Below are 17,255 nucleotides of genomic sequence, written 5' to 3' on the forward strand. Positions count from 1 at the left end.
AGCTTCCATCCAGCTACATACGAAATCCATTAAGGAGTTAACAATAGGTGAAAGCAATAAAGTAATTTCTTTCAAGGCCGTGAAAACCAAATTTGGAAGATCAATATTGACTGAGCTTGAAAACTCATCAGGTGACAGATTAAATTGTTTTTTACCGAAGGCTTATTGCAAAGTATTAACAGATGATATGATATCAGATTATAAATCTGAATCATTGTCGTTGATTTACAAAGGTATAAATCAACACAATAACTCATTTAACATTGAGTTTGTCTAAAAAAATAAAATATTTTTAGAAATTTATGTTGTGAATATATATATATATCTAAAGTACACTAGTGCGCAGAGATCAATTTACCAGAGTCAATCTAGTGCAGATCAGAATATTGGAAACTTAGCCTTTAGAAGACAATTAACCAAGCTTCCATCCAGCTACATACGAAATCCATTAAGGAGTTAACAATAGGTGAAAGCCCATGAAATACCTCCAAAAAATTGTAGAAGATCAAACGTGACAGAGCTTGAAACTCATGAGGTGATAGATTAAATTGTAAAGTTTTATCAGAAGATATTGTATTATATTAAACCAAGCTTTCATCCAGCTACATACGAAATCCACTAAGGAATTAACAACAGGTGAAAGCAATAAAGTAATTTCATTCAAGGCCGTGAAAACCAAATTTGGAAGATCAATATTGACTGAGCTTGAAAACTCATCATTTATAAAGGTATAAATTAACACAATAACTCATTTAGCATTGTCAACTAGGTATAGATAATACCTCTAAATTTATTAATTATTTCTCACTTATTCAAATGGATAATCGTATGAAGAAAAACATCTGTAATAAATGCTCAACAGATTTGTCAAGCACAAGAAAAAGAAAACGTCATGAAGAACAATGTCAAGAAGAATTTGAAGGACTTTGTACGAAATGTGGAAACCAATTTGATAATTATTATAACTTAATTCGACATGAAGCATACTGTACCAGAGCACCACCACAAAAGAAAGCCAAAACAGAACCTAAGAGGGGAACTCTTTTAGCGCAATCTCATGATAGTGAAGGTATTTTACCATATGAGACTGGATTTTCTGACCGATTAAAATCATTTTTTATACGATCCAAACATAATTTTGATCTCTATTCATTTCTACTATCAATTAAAGATAAAATAATAAATTGCTTAAAAGAAGCACTCCAGGAACATAATAGTATTAAATTCAACATATTTGTTGAATGTAAATTGTATAATCACTTAGGAGAAGAATTAGAAACAGCAGTAAAGACCAAAAATATTATTGCAGTAGAAGAGACAAATTTAGAAGATGTGTTGAATAAAGCTTTTATCAAGTTACAAGAAGAACTGGAGGAGACACAATTAAAAAAAAGCAATTGGTCTTTATTTGGAGTCGATGGAGCTCGTCTAAAAATCAACAAGTACAAACCACTAAAAGGTAGTTCATATATAACTTTACCTTCCAATGTAGCTCGTAAACATGCTTGTATTAATGTTAAAAGTAATGATTTAAAATGTTTCCAATATGCTGTTTTAGCTAAATTCTTAAAAATAACACCTCATAGAGTAAGCAAGTATACTCATGATTTATTGCAAAGGTATGATTTTTCAAACATTACATTTCCCACACCTCTGCATGAAATAAGAAAATTTGAAAAAAAGAATAATATATCAATTAATGTGTTTGGATTAGATAAAAAACAGAATGTTTATCCATTAAAAATCTGTAAACAAGAACTGGGCGATCATCGCGATTTATTACTAATTAACAAAGATAATGTACAACATTATATATACATTCAAAACTTTGAACGTCTTATTCATAGTCAATTAACCAGGAATACTGGTAAAATAGTTACCTGCAAGAGGTGTTTCGCACACTTTTACTTAAAACACGATGGGAAAAGAAAACTGCAAGAACATCTGGAACTGTGTAACAACAATAAACCAGTTAGAATAGAACTACCAACTGATAAGCCATATATCAAATTTGAAAATATGGAACGAGGTACGAGAATACATTTTGTAGTTTATGCATATTTTGAATCAATTTTACATCCTATAGAGCATGATTTGCAATTGACTGTTAATAGAAAAACAATACCATATCTAAAGCATGAAGACATGAGTTTTTGTTTGTATGTGAAAACAACAGATGATGTGGCCAACATACCTTCAAATATACCTAAAAAAACCTTATTTATACCGAGGAAAAGATGTGGCTGAACAATTTATAAAATGCATTAAAACTATAGCCGAGGAAGTTTCAAAAATCTATAAATTAAACGCACCAATGATTCCTCTCACTCAGGAAGAACAAACTTTATTTGAATCTACAAATGAGTGTTTTATGTGTGGTGAAGCGTTTCAACTTGATGATAAGAAAGTTCATGATCATTGCCATTTGACAGGAAAATTTAGAGGAGCTGCCCACAACTCCTGTAATTTAAAAGTTAGAAATCCGAAATTTTTACCAGTTTTTTTCCACAATTCAAGTGGGTACGACAGTCACTATATAGTGAAAAATCTTGGATACGACAATAAAGAAATATTTGTGATTCCAAATACCGAAGAAAAATACATATCATTTTCCAAGAAAGTAAACGATGATTTTTCAATTAGATTTTTAGATACATACAGGTTCATGCCTGCAAGCTTGGACAGTTTAGTGAGAAATCTACCCACATTTAGAGAACTGGAGAGATTTTATAACGAGGAGGAGATTAAACTTTTAACTAGAAAGGGTGTTTTTTCCCTATGACTATATAACATCTTTTGACAAATTACAAGTGCCTACCTTACCTTCAATTGAAGAATTTTCTAATAAATTAACATGTTCCTCAATAACAGAAGAAGATTATAAACATGCCAAAAAAGTGTGGTCAGTTTTTAAATGTAAAAATTTGGGTGACTACAACGACCATTACTTAAAATCAGATGTAATTTTTTTATCAGTTATCTTTGAAAATTTCCGTGATGTCACAATGAAAACACATTTTCTTGATCCTGCTCACTATTATACCTTACCTGGACTATCGTGGGACGCTATGTTACGTTTAACACACGTGGAGCTCGAATTACTCCAAGATTATTCTATGATTTTGATGGTTGAAAAAGGTATTCGTGGTGGAATTTGTCAAGTTTCTCAGCGCCATTGCAAAGCCAACAACAAGTATTTACATGATTATGATCCAAATTTAGATAGTACATTTATCTCATATCAAGATTGTAACAATTTATATGGTAATTCAATGATAAAACCATTACCTTATGCAGAATTAACATGGATATCACCAAAAGAAGTAAATTTAGAGAATATTGAGGAAAATTCAGACTATGGATACATTTTAGATGTAGACTTAGCTTATCCAAAAGAATTGCACCAATTACATAACGGTTTACCTTTCTTGCCAGAAGTCATCAAAATTAACAAACAAACAAAGTTGGTTCCTCATTTAAACGATAGAAATAACTACATTGTTCATTACGTAGCTTTAAAACAAGCCCTAAGACATGGGATTATTTTTAAAAAAATAAATAGAGCGTTGAAATTTCGTCAACGTGAATTTTTAAGACCATTCATTGAATATAATACCAATCTTCGTGCATCTGCATCGAATAACTTTGAAAAAGATTTATATAAGCTTTATAACAATTCAGTTTATGGGAAAACGATGGAAAATCTGCGAAATAGAAGAAATATAAAATTAGTATGTGACGCCAAGAAATTGGAAAAGTTAATTTCAAAACCAACATTTATAGATCGAACACTTTATGGAGAAAATTTAGCAGCAGTACATATGGCCAAAACTGTTATAAAATTCGTGAAACCGATATACATAGGTTTAAGTGTTTTAGACTTAGCTAAGCACACTAAGTATGAGTATCATTACGAAGTAATGCTTCCTAAGTACGGTCCAGAGAAGCTCTCGCTTGCATATATGGATACAGATTCATTCATATACTTCATAAGGACAAACTGTATATTTCAGGATATGTTAGCTATGTTAGATTATTTGGATACTTCAGATTACCCTAATGATCACCTCTGTTTTTCAACTAAAAACAAGAAGAAACTCGGAAAATTTAAAGATGAAGCTTGTGGGAGAATTATTACAGAATTTGTAGGTCTTAAAGCGAAAAGTATGCAATCCGTTTTGAAGATAATTTCAAGGAAATTTTAAAGGCTAAGGGAATCCAAAATTCTGCTTTAAAAAATTTATTCAATATAAGGACTATTTGAAGTGTTTACAAACCAAATGTGTGATGAGAACACCAGTTAACAATATAAAATCCATAAAACATGATATGTTTACTGTAAAAATAAATAAAATAAGTTTATCCCCACATGATGATAAACGTATAATTGATGCTAATGGAATAAATACTAAAGCAATAGGATTTAAAGAATAATTTTTTTGTTTGTTAGATGTCTTAAAATGTGGCGATGATGCATATTTAAATGAGGAAATCCTTCAGATAAGTGAAAGAATTTTTTTCCATCCAATGGATGAAGTTTTAGAAATTATAAAACGAAATTTGAAAATGTTTGCAAGCTTTAATATAGCTTCTTTTGCTGTACAAAACAATACAAATGAATACCACATTTTTGTAAATTTAAAAAACTTTTATTCTAAATTATTTATTCCTCATATAGTTGCAGTAAACAATTTGAACTTTTTAAACCGAAAAAATGTGAATGGTATTCCATATTTATCTTTTTTTTAACAAATTAACAGTTTTTGTATTTATTTTTAAAAGCATTGGTCCTACTTCATTGAATAGTGTAAAGTACTCTTTAAGATTAAATCATACTTCAAGCAGAAATCCTTATGTTGTTATATGAAAGAACAATTGTATTATACCATTACTTTTTAAAAATGTAAATCCATTATCTTTAAAACTGATAAGCGTTTACGCTTTACTTACTTGTGTTGAATAATAATTTCTGCTTTTTAGTAATAAAGGCTGAAAAGAAAAAAAGTTGTTTTTTTTTCCTTAAACTATATCATAATTAGGTTAGGAAAAACAAAAAAAGTAAACAAGAGATTAAAAAAGTAAAGCATCTCTTGTGTCTTTAACTGCCTTAGCAACCGCTGCTGCTCCACCTGCTAGACTTCCTACAGCAGACAAGCCAGCAAACAATGGTATTAGAAAAGGGAGAACACCTCCAATTCTTGGGACTGGCAATACCCTTGGTAATTTGTGTAATTTTGATTTTGCTAAAAACTTTTTAGCTTTTTTGAGTGCCGTCTTGGCGGCTCCACTAATTGATGTAGGTGAAGTTACGCGAGCTGCACTGATTATATCTTTGATAGCTTTTTTCTTCTTCTTGATACCACCACCACCTAATTTTACTTTCACTTTCATCGCGTTTATAACTGTTCAAGCAGCTGCTTTTTCACCAAAAGATGAGTCACTTGCCTTTGTTCTTTGCCAAGCTTTTTCCGCTAAGATGCGATCAGCTTTATGCCTTGATTTCAAATCTTTGTTTTTAAAATATGCAATGTCGTGTTCCTTGCAGGCCTCGTCTAAGGGATTAACACCTTTATCACCACGGTTTAGTCTTTCTTGTAATTTCGTTCCGGAGCCACAAAATTTATATCCTGGAATATGCACTTCAAATGGAAGCTTGTTAATCACTGAATTTATTAAACCTTTTCCGGTCGTTTTCTTTCTCATTATGATGACTGTTTTTAGGACTGATTCTATTTATATAGGCTGCAAATCAAACTCACCATCATCAGTATGCGATTGGAGAAGCAAAGTGAATGTTTACCTGTTTATAACTTATTTCCTTCAGGTGAAGATCATGAAGCAAATGAGTGTCGTCATGGCCAATTGTTGCCCGATAATATACGTGCACTTATTTGTGGAAGTTCAGGGTCTGGTAAAACCAATCTCATAGCTTGTTTGCTTTTACAACCGAATGGGTTAAAATTTGGAAATGTATACTTATGTAGCCGATCTCTCCAACAAGAAAAGTATTTGTATTTAGAACAAGTATTCAAATTAGCACCAGAAATAGGATTTCACAAAATCAACGATACACAGCAGGTAATCACCCCTGACAATGCAGAAAGAAATTCTATTATTGTATTTGATGATATTTCAATGGATCAACAGGACATAATCAGACAATATTTCAGTATGGGTCGGCATAGAGGAATTGATTGTTTCTATTTGACACAAAGTTATGCAAGGATCCCTAAACATCTTATACGTGATAATGCCAATTTTATTATAATTTTTACGCAGGACGATTTAAATTTAAGGCATATTTATAATGATCACGTAAGTTCACCAAATCTGTCATTTAATAATTTTAAAAAGATGTGCGAGGTCTGCTGGGATGAACCGTATGGTTTTCTAACAATAGATAAAACAAGAGACTTATATAATGGGAGATTTCGAAAAGGTTTGGATACATACATCTATATATAGAGCAATATTTTCCATCGGTCTATCATTTTTCATTATGGATCCTAAAGTTACACAACATCTTATCAAAACTTCTAAATCTCTGCGAGAAAAATTCAAAAGTTTAAAGAGAGGTCTTCAATTATCACAGCAAGATCTGGAAAGAAGTTTAAAGCCCATTACAAAACCGCTTCAAGAGTTAGTTGAACAGAATAAAAAGCGTTCTAAAAAAGCCGCTTTAAAATCTGACGCTTCGACTTCTACGACATCACTTGAAGAATATGTTAAATTACCACTCAAAAAAGAAGAAGTAAAATTACCGCTTAAAGCTTCAACTCCTATACCACGAAAGGATGTTTTAGATATTAGAATGGAAGAAGAGACGTTTGAAGATGATGATTCTCCTCTAGAGCAAATAAAACAAATACATAGTAAAGAGGAATTGGAGAAAAGCTTAGAAGAAGTAGAAGATATAGGATCTTTAATAAAACCATATTTATTGAAACATATGACTTCAGATACTAAAGATCTAGATGATAGATACGGCATTAGAGTGTTACCTACTGGAGGCATGACAATAGGAAATTCACTGGTAGCCATTGATGATAATGATATCAATGTAAATGGAAACTGGTATAAAGGTACTCCTGGGTTATTACAATTATTATTTTTAAAAAAGCCTAACAAATACACTGTAGAAGATTTGGAAAATTATAAGGATATTTTAGAAGTTAGTAACGCACATAAACAACAATTTAGTGATGAAAAACATCTTAGCTCAAGCAAAGGATTCAAATACAAAAATATAATAGCTCCTTTATTTTATCCTTCTAAGGGTGAACAGTCGGCTCAACCCTATTTCACACCACCATCAACTGCAGATCAAGTTACTAGGACACCTCGGACTACAATTGCAACAAAGCCTATTTAAAGAAGATACAGTCTAAGACATACGACCACTACTACTGGTAAAGGTAAGGATGTGGGACAAAATGTTTATGAACATTGGGATGATCCAAATGAATTAGTGGATCGACTTCGGCTCTTATATGCATCAACAAATGCTGGTCACACTGGACATGGAAATGAAATTCATTCTATAATCGAAGAGTTGAGAGAGGCAGATATTATTTATTAGGAATTACTTGTGGAATAAATTATCAGTTGTTGTTTGGTTTTCGATATGTCTATAGACAAGTTTGGCGGACCTTTGCATCACTTAAAAACAGTATTTCATGCTAGTGATGATGAAGATGGAGAATATATCGACTTTGAAAATAAACGATTACTTGGAATCAATAGTCCAGTTGATAGTTCAGATGCTGTTAATAAGATTTATCTTGAACAATTTGTAACTAAACAATTGGAAAAGTATATAAAAGAGTTAGATTTAGTAACAAATACATATTTGCAAGAACACTTTGTTAGTAAACGTTATCTTTTAGAAACGTATGACCAAGCCCGAAAAAAAGTTACAGATAATTTTGTTCGCGGTTTATTCACTGTTTTTAGGAACCTGAAAAATATTCGAAGAGGGCTAAATGAAATGTCCAAGTCGAGGACGAAATGTGGGAGAGCAGTTTAGTCTAATTATGTTGTATTGAAAGGAATTATGTTGTATTGAAAGGAGGGGAAATAAAATGTGGTGGACGCCACAGCCACCCAAAATACCTTCGCCAAAGCCTTACAAAAAATAACAAGTATTTATTGATGATACAATACCAATTGGCTAGACAACATGCAATTGACAACTACTCAGTTTATCCTTCCTGACGGAGGGAATGTTAATGCGAACAACTTTACAATTTTCTTGCCTGGCGACAAGGGAAATCTCTCCACATGGGAGTACAAATAGGTACGTACAATGTTTTCACTTACAGAATTAAGGCCTTTACAATTGAGGGGGCAATTATATGCCAAGACAACATAAATGACAATAATGTCAGAAAGGGAGTTATTCTCCACTGATACTTGTATTAATATATTAACCCCAGGCAGACTACGCTGGTTAGACCAAAAACACATTGACAATTTGTAGAAAACAAAACAAACTTGGCGCAATGACGCTATATAGACAAAGAATTACACTTGACGAGAACGACACTTCTCACTTCCTTGTGAAGTCAAGGACAACTGCCTGAGCTTGGTCACGTACGCAGTCCCATTCTCCTTCCAGACCTCCAATGCAGCCAACCCTTCACTGCATCAACCTAAATTTCCCACAAGGGGGGCCGCACCTCCTTGCGAGGATACAACATCCTCCCCCGCAGTGGACTCGCCAGAGTACCACTTACTGATTTGGGAGAGGGCACAGCTTCCTGACAGGGCGGCTGATAACTCCAGACGCCGTCTTCACCTCGGCCACCCTGGCCACGTTATCTCGGCCATAATGCAGCTTGGTAATCCGGCCTAAGGACCACTGCAACGGAGGAAGGTTGTCGTCCATAATGGCCACCACTTGTCCTTCTGCCGCTGGGAAGGATGGTGAATGCCACTTGAGCATGGCTTGCTGCTCAAGGAGGTACTCCTTGTGCCACCTCTTCCTGAACTGGTTGACTGTAAATTGTGCCGTGGTCCACTTGCAGCGAAGCGCTGTGCGGGGAGTTATTATAATTTGCAGTGGACGCCGCGTTCTAATTGAACGTTGTGGTTTCGGTGAGAGGAGCTGACTAGCTACAATGGGACGAGGAGGTTCTTGAAGATTTGCTTCCTGTGAGGAAGAGGATAGGATTTGCGGGGAGGATGCTGACAAACTGGGTAAGCTGGGCTGGTCTGACTCTTGAGGGTTGTCACAAGGGACAATTGGCTCAGACTCAGAGTTACTAGGAGTGTTGCCGATCGAAGGCTCATCTTCTGGGATAGACTGGTTAAAAGATACCTTAGGGGGTGTCAATTGGCCATACTTATGCTTGAATAAAATTTTATAATAGGTCCGATATAATTTAGAATTGGACCTGCTGTCCTTGACGGAGGAGTCAAACCGAACCCTTCTCGTGGGGAAGCTTCTCAAGGGACCAGACATGATCCAACCAAGAGTGGTCAATCTTGCGTTAGGGGAACCATTTTGGGAACGAATTATCTTACTGAGATCGATGGCATCAAAGACTGAGGCTGAGAAGACCACATCCACTGGCCTTGGTTCATTAAAGGTTGGGTCGGCTAAAGGTTTGTCTATTAGATGCGACCAATCCTTGACAGGAAAATAGGAGGATGGTGCATCTGGGACAGTCTTGGTAACTATGCGGAAAGGGATTTTGAGTTGGGCAAAAGGAGGGGCTTGTCTTAAATTGGTCGATACCTGACCCACGACTTGGGTGGCAATATTGCCCCCTATGCCACGAACACCGCCTGACATGGGGTTATAAGTCAATTTGCTTTCTTTGGCAAAAGCTTTAGTCATTAAGTTGATCTCACTGCCTGAATCCAGCAGGGCACGAGCGCGATACCACTGGCCATCCCCTCCAAGAAGATGCACCAGGGCAGTGGGGGAGACTGACATGTCTGATGGGAAGGACTTAACAATTGATTTCCGTAAGGATTTCGTCGCATGACATAGACGACAGTATCTCCGACGGCAGAAGACGAAATTGGACAATGAAGGGGTATCGCGCCTGCCAAGAACCTATTGTTCTGGCTGTGGGGATGGTGCTGGGTGGCGGCCAAAATAAGTGATAGGAAGTACGGGGGGCAGACTATCTGAGGAGGATGATGACGTAGGGCGAGACTCAGAGTCCCTGGCTTGGCCTAAAGTCAAGTGAGATTCGAAAGAGCTGGGAGGAAGAAGGGAACGCCGAGGAAACGGGGGAGGAGAATCAGGGAGGCCCGGGGAGGGCGCCCTTTTCATTAGAACTCTAGATTTTGGGGGCCGATGGGTCTGCAGGGACATTAGTGGCGGAATGTCAACCGCACGTGCTCTTCTCTGACTCAAACTCGTGGAAGGTGGAGGGGGTGTAGAGAAGTGTGGTGTTCCCCGTGGCATTTTGCGCACCCGACCTGGCAAGGACATCAAGCCACGGAGTGGTTGGCGGAAAGACAATTGACGCACAAAATTTTATTCACCACTAAGCTCCACCTATCAGTAACTGACATGTTCAAGTAGTCAGCACACGTCGACATACGGTGCGAATTCCCGCACACGTAGCATTGGAGGTTGAGGAAACTGGGGCACGAGAGGTGGAAGGAGTCGGCGGATGAACTGGAGGTGGTGATCAGGATGATACAGGCCTCCTTGGGGGGCGGGGAACGAAACGTACCGATTTGGGTGTGTACCCTTTTTAACTGTTTGGGAGAAGAGAGCGCCTCCACCTGGATCCCCTGAACGGGAGAAGCAGGACGAGGTTGAGGTAAAGGGGAAAGAGAAGGAGAACTGTGTCTAGGAGTGGGCTGTACAACAGGGTTGGAGAAGGATTGACCAAAGGTTAATTTTGGCGAGAACCTGTCTTCCTGGTCCTTTAGAAAATCCAGGACCTGAGAGCTGGTAGGAAGTGAATCAAAGGATCCTAAATATTTCTTCCTAAATTCCTCTTGAAGGGCAGGGGAGAGGACGGAGAGAGTGACATGACAAAGTAGGAAGTCCAGGGGATGCGGAATCTCGCATTGATCTAACATGATCTGTCGGCGTGACAGCCATGCTATACAGTTGTCAATGCTAGGGTCCTCACCAGGGAACTGCAGGAATGTCTCCATAATGGCACTGGCGATGCGCAGCTTACCCTCATATCTGGAATCGAGTATTTCCCACGCGTAGGCATAGCCTTCCTCGGAGGACTGAGCGTTCTGTATGATGGATAAAGGGGGGCCCCACAAGGAGGATCTGAGGGCGTCAAGCCGCTTGGAGGCAGACAGGGATAACTTGTGGACCTCAGACGTGAAGGTCGATTTGAAACTTTTGTATTGCAGGACATCTCCATTAAAAGGGGCTATATTGGGAATGACCAATTCTCGAAGTTGCCGTCGCGCTAATTCGATAATAGACTCGTCCGTCACTGTGGCAGGAGAACCTTGACACATCGAGTCAGAGTGACCAGGGGGAGCTGTGGCCAATAAGGGCATTATAATGGCTAGCTGCGCCGATTCAGCTAGCTCATGGCTTTCAGACAGGGATAAAGCGAGGGGACCACTGACTTCTGGGGGCAGGGCGCGCAGCCACTCCCATGCTTCCCTGTCCACAGTCTGGGACAGCAAGGAGAACATGGAAGAGTACTGACGACTGAGCTCCAAGGCATGGGGGGAACTAGGGGACAGGTCACGGACCCTTCGCGGCCAACTATCTAATCTAGCTATCAAATGTCTGCATCTGACTGCATGTATGTCAGAACTGCGATCTGACTGTGACTGAACTCGAGGCGTTTCTTCCAATTCGGGGTGACTGGGAGAGACTGGCGACAGTGGAGGAGTAGCTTGTATTTGTTCTTCCATTTTAATCAAGGGGAGGTGCACGACAAAAACGGGCAACAGGTTACAATAAGCTAGATGTAAACAAATAAAATTAATCAATGGCCTGACTACAGGCAACACGAATACCATAAAATAATGTATGATTACAACCAACGCAAAAACTATTTCTATTCAAAGATAAAAGTAATTTAAAAACAAATTGAATTGAATGTGTCAACTAAACACATTTGCATCTAATGCTGACTGGGTCAATTATACAAATATATGTGTGTATGTGAGCATACACTTGAGCTAATATTATAACTACAACCAATACAAAACAAAACAAACTATCTCTATTTAAAATTAACAGTAATTTAAAAAAACAAATTGAATTGAATGTGTCAACTAAACACATTTACATCTAAAGCTGACTGGGTCAATTATACAAATAAATGTGTGTATGTGAGCATACAGTTGAGCTTGTTGGAGCATTGAGTGGTAACTGGGTAACGAACTCATTGAAATATACAAAATATTTATTAATCTAGGTTTTTATAGTATAAAATACAAAGATAAACACATGAAATTACTAAACTAATTATGAACTCTATATTACAATTGCAAACACAGGTTGCGACCTTAACGTATTTATGAATACCAAAAAAAAACAAGAGCCTCTCTCCGTTGCCGCGACCAGAGCACCATCTGAAAAAACCTCCCCTGGTTATCTCCTCTGCCCCACCAAAGAGGAAGGTGGTCGACATCGATAGCTGTTAACTATCGATGTGCCTTAGTACTATTTACGGATTCCTCTGGGGGCTAAACGACATCATTGTCAGCGCTCACTACATCACTCCCCCCAATGATGGCGTCGAGGAATCGCACGCTACGTTTGACCTGACGACCGCTCCTCGTGTGATAGCAGCTCTCTTTGTTTGGAGCGGGTTCTTCTGTTGAGGCTGCCAATAAGAAGGCGGGTTTGATACGATCCAGTGACACAGTCAGTTCCTTGTCAGCCAGCTGGATAACGCATGTTTTCTCTCCTCGTTTGAGAACTTTGTAGGGTCCTGAATATGGAGGCTGCAGCGGCTTCTTAACCTTATCTTCACGCAAGAAGACATGTTCGCATGATTTTAACTCCTGAGGTTGGAATACTGCTCTGTTGCTCGAGCGAAAGGCCGCAGGAGTAAGCTTGCGCATCGCTTCCTTTAGCTCCTGTACCAATACGATTGGGTCCTCTGTCGTCGAAGGAGACAGGAACTCTCCCGGGAGTCGTAATGACTGTCCATATACTGCTTCGGCAACACTTGCCTGCACGTCTTCACGAATGGTCGTCCTGAGTCCTAGTAAGACAGTGGGCAACAACCTACTCCAATTAGCAGAATCTAAATGGGCTATCAGTGCGCTCTTCAAGGACCTATGCCATCTTTCCACGCAACCGTTGGCCTGAGGGTGATATGCCGTTGTTCTCACCCGCTGAGTACCCAAGAAAACTGTCAGGCGATGGAACAGATCAGACTCAAACTGGCGTCCTTGGTCGGTAGTCACTTTCGCAGGCACTCCAAACCTGCTTACCCATCCTTCGTAGAAGGCAACAGCGACAGTCTCCGCCGTGATGTCCTCTACGGGTATTGCTTCTGGCCAGCGTGTAAACCGGTCGATGAACGTCACACAGTACCTTTTGCCATTTGATGGGGGCAGAGGACCAATTATGTCCAAATGGACATGTTGAAAGCGTCCCACTTGACCGAATTCTCCGGGCGGGGTAACAGTATGCCTTGTAACCTTGGCCCTCTGGCAAGCTATACATGACTTAGCCCACATGGCTACGTCGCTATTCAAGCGTGGCCAAAAATATCTTTGCGCCATCAACCTTTTAGAGGCGCGGATGCCAGGATGGCTAAGTCCGTGCGTTAAATCGAAAGCTGACCTGCGAAAACTCTGTGGTAAATATATACGCGCGCGTTGGGTGGACGTTTCGCAGAGTACTGGCTCCTTGGTGCCGGGTAGGTGGATGTACTGCCACTGAAGGTTCTCCTGTTCCTTCAGAGGTTTCAGTTCCGGGTCATTCCTTTGCGCCTCAGCAAGTCCTTCTAGATCATTAGTTAAGTCGATCTCCTCAACTCGCGATAATGCATCTGCCACTTGATTTTCCTCCCCTTCCACATATCTAAGGTCACTAGAGAATTGGCTAATGAAGTTCAACCAGCGAATCCTTAGGGGCGAAGCGGAGCTAGCTTTCTGCCTCATTGCATATATTAACGGCTTATGATCAGTAAGTATTGAGAATTGACGGCCTTCCAACACGGGTCTGAAATAACGGACTGCGGAGTAGACCGCCAGTAGTTCCTTATCGTAAACGGAATAGTTGCGTTGGGAGTCAGAAAGCGCTTTAGAGAAGAACCCAAGCGGTATCCAATGATCTTCCTTTTGCTGAAGTACAGCCCCCATACAATTGCTGGATGCATCACATGACAGTGAGAGTTCAGCATCGGCGTTCGGATGTCCTAGTATGGTGGCTGATGCAATACTTGCCTTACATTCATTGAAAGCCTTGTCGGTTTCCACTGTCCACTCAATCGGGGTTTTGTCATTTTTCTTCGACTTATGCAAAAATTGTGTAAGTGGTCCTTGTACGGCTGCTGCTCTCGGAATACACGGCCTGTAAAAGTTGAGCATTCCCAGAAATCTACGTAGGTCTCGTACGTCCTTAGGCTTGGGGAAATCTTCTATTGCTTGAATCCTTCCTGGCAGTGGTTTAATTCCCCTATTAGTAACCAAATATCCCAAAAACTCAATTTCTGAGAGTCCAAATTTGCATTTACCAGGGTTAAGGGTAACGCCATGGTTATCTAATCTTTGAAATATTTCACGAAGATGGCAGCGGTGTTCGTCTTCATCACTTGAGGCTACCAAGATATCGTCGACATAGACGAAACAATATGGCAGGTCCCTGAGTATTGAGTCCATAAATCGTTGGAAGGTTTGGGTAGCATTACGCAGCCCGAAACACATCCGCGTGAATTCGTAAAGGCCAAATGGCGTAATTATGGCCGTTTTGCAGATATCTTCTTCCGCTACGGGAATCTGAAAATATGCTTTAACCAGATCTAACGTGGAGAAAACTTTCTTGCCCTGTAAATTGTTGCGAAAATCTTGTAGGTTGGGTACACTATACCTATTTAGTTGCGAATAATTACGAATTTAGTTGCCTATAATCTCCACAGGGGCGTAAGGTGCCATCCTTTTTATCTACCACGTGTAACGGGCTGGCCCATGGACTCCTAGATGGGCGGCATATCCCCTCCTCCATCATGCGTTGGAATTCCTCTTTCACTGCCTTATACTTTGCTGGGTGCAATCGGCGAGCTTTAGCGTTTACTGGACGTCCGGTGGTCTCTATAACATGTTGCACCTGGTGTTTAACTTCTCTAGTCATCGCATTTGGCCTGATTATCCCTGGGAAATCCCTCAGGATATCTCCATATTTCAGACTTTCTGGAAGTGTTGAAATCACATAAACGGGTTGGCTTAAAACTTTTCCGAAGGAAGTGCGTCCTGTTTTTTTGTCAATGAGCTGCCTACCGTTTAGGTCTACCAATAACTCGTACGTGTACATGAAATCTGCCCCTATAATGGGTTTGGGAATGTCGGCGACCACAAAGTTCCACTTGAAAGTGCGCCCTAGCCCTAGGTCCAAAGTGCCTGCTCGTTCACCATATGTCTTTATTGTGCTTCCATTTGCGGCATACAAATTAAAATCACAGGGGTTCCGTTTCTGTAGGCTACTAGGTGGCACTACGGAAACGGCAGCACCAGTATCAATCAAAAAATACAGTCCAGACCTCTTGTCTCTGATGTAAAGGCGGCGCCTACTCTCTTCGATGCCGGACGACGCCATTTCCGACATCTCATTTATTTTCCCGATTGATCTTCATCTCTTCGCTTCCACGAGCATGGTTGCTCGCACTTTTTTGCGTTTTGTTTGAACCTGAAATGGTAGAAACAAAGCCAATCAGGACTGTTGGGGTTACGTCCCTTTGAGTTGCTCAGTTTTCTTGTGCGTCCATCGTTGGGTCTTCCGAGCTTCAATTCAGCTATCTCATTCGTTAATCGCCGGATCTCCTCTTTAAGGTTGCCGATTTCATCATTTGCAGCTACGGAATAAACTTCTGCTGGGTAATGAACCTCTTGAATTCGGTCGGCCACCTCTGCCAGTTTTTCCAAGTTGGTATGTCCGGTGGATATGAGTGAAGCTTGCATGCTACTCGGAAGCGACCTCATCCAAAGAGTTTTCAACATTTCATCCGCTATAGTTGCACCTGCCAATTGTTTCATTCGTCTCAATAGGTGAGAAGGCTTTTCATCTCCTAATTGCCGACCTTCCAGAAGTTTCTGTAGCCTCCTATGTTCCGATTCTGTATAGGCGATAACTAGCCGTGCCTTAAGATCTTCGTAAGGGGTGGTAGAAAGAGGTTTCTTAACAATATCACTTGCCTGCTGAAGAACGTCAAACTCCAGCGCGGGTACAATAGTGTGAAACTTGGATGCGCTAGAAGTGATATTATTCTTTTTAAATACAGACTCGACCTGGTGAAACCACAATTCGGGGTCCGTTTTGTGAAAAGACGGAATTCTGAGTACGGGAGAATAAGCTGCCACTTCTACTTGCTGGTTATCCGCTTCCTCCATCTTTGCAGTACCACCTTCTTCTGTCTTTAGAGTAAGACCTTCCATAATATTACCACTACGTAAACGCTAAAAACTACAAAGAAAAGCGAAATGTTGAAAGCTTAAAACTAAATAATGTTCTTTAACTAAAATTGAGAAAGAGAAGTAAACTATTTGTTTGATATAATATAAAAACAAACACTAAAAATTAAAGAAAAAATGAATAGAATCTCAAGAAGAAATGAAATGATTAGATTCGAAAAACATAAACTGATACTTTAACTAATTGGTACATCCGGGCATAAAATGTGAATGATGTACTACCGCCTAATTTATAATTACAACAATTTACTTATATTAAACTTTAATTATTAAAACAAATCACCGTAAACTACAAATAAAAAAACTAATTAGCATTACTCACGTCGGGGTTACCACTGTTGGAGCATTGAGTGGTAACTGGGTAACGAACTCATTGAAATATACAAAATATTTATTAATCTAGGTTTTTATAGTATAAAATACAAAGATAAACACATGAAATTACTAAACTAATTATGAACTCTATATTACAATTGCAAACACAGGTTGCGACCTTAACGTATTTATGAATACCAAAAAAAAACAAGAGCCTCTCTCCGTTGCCGCGACCAGAGCACCATCTGAAAAAACCTCCCCTGGTTATCTCCTCTGCCCCACCAAAGAGGAAGGTGGTCGACATCGATAGCTGTTAACTATCGATGTGCCTTAGTACTATTTACGGA

General features: G+C 39.2%; 2 protein-coding genes across 2 annotated transcripts; both read right to left on the reverse strand.

Moving 5' to 3' along the window:
- Positions 1–15,016: 15,016 nt before the first annotated feature.
- LOC141455144 (uncharacterized) lies at positions 15,017–15,721 on the reverse strand. The gene has a single exon (XM_074130001.1). It carries the CDS (start codon positions 15,719–15,721, stop codon positions 15,017–15,019), a length of 705 nt encoding a protein of 234 aa, XP_073986102.1.
- A 14-nt stretch (positions 15,722–15,735) lies between these two features.
- LOC141455146 (uncharacterized) lies at positions 15,736–16,557 on the reverse strand. Its single transcript, XM_074130002.1, has one exon. It carries the CDS (start codon positions 16,555–16,557, stop codon positions 15,736–15,738), a length of 822 nt encoding a protein of 273 aa, XP_073986103.1.
- Positions 16,558–17,255: the final 698 nt, after the last annotated feature.

Source organism: Rhodnius prolixus, unplaced genomic scaffold (genome assembly GCF_049639745.1).
Source record: "Rhodnius prolixus isolate KJV_2025 unplaced genomic scaffold, Rpr scaffold_27, whole genome shotgun sequence".
Classification (NCBI taxonomy): domain Eukaryota; kingdom Metazoa; phylum Arthropoda; class Insecta; order Hemiptera; family Reduviidae; genus Rhodnius; species Rhodnius prolixus.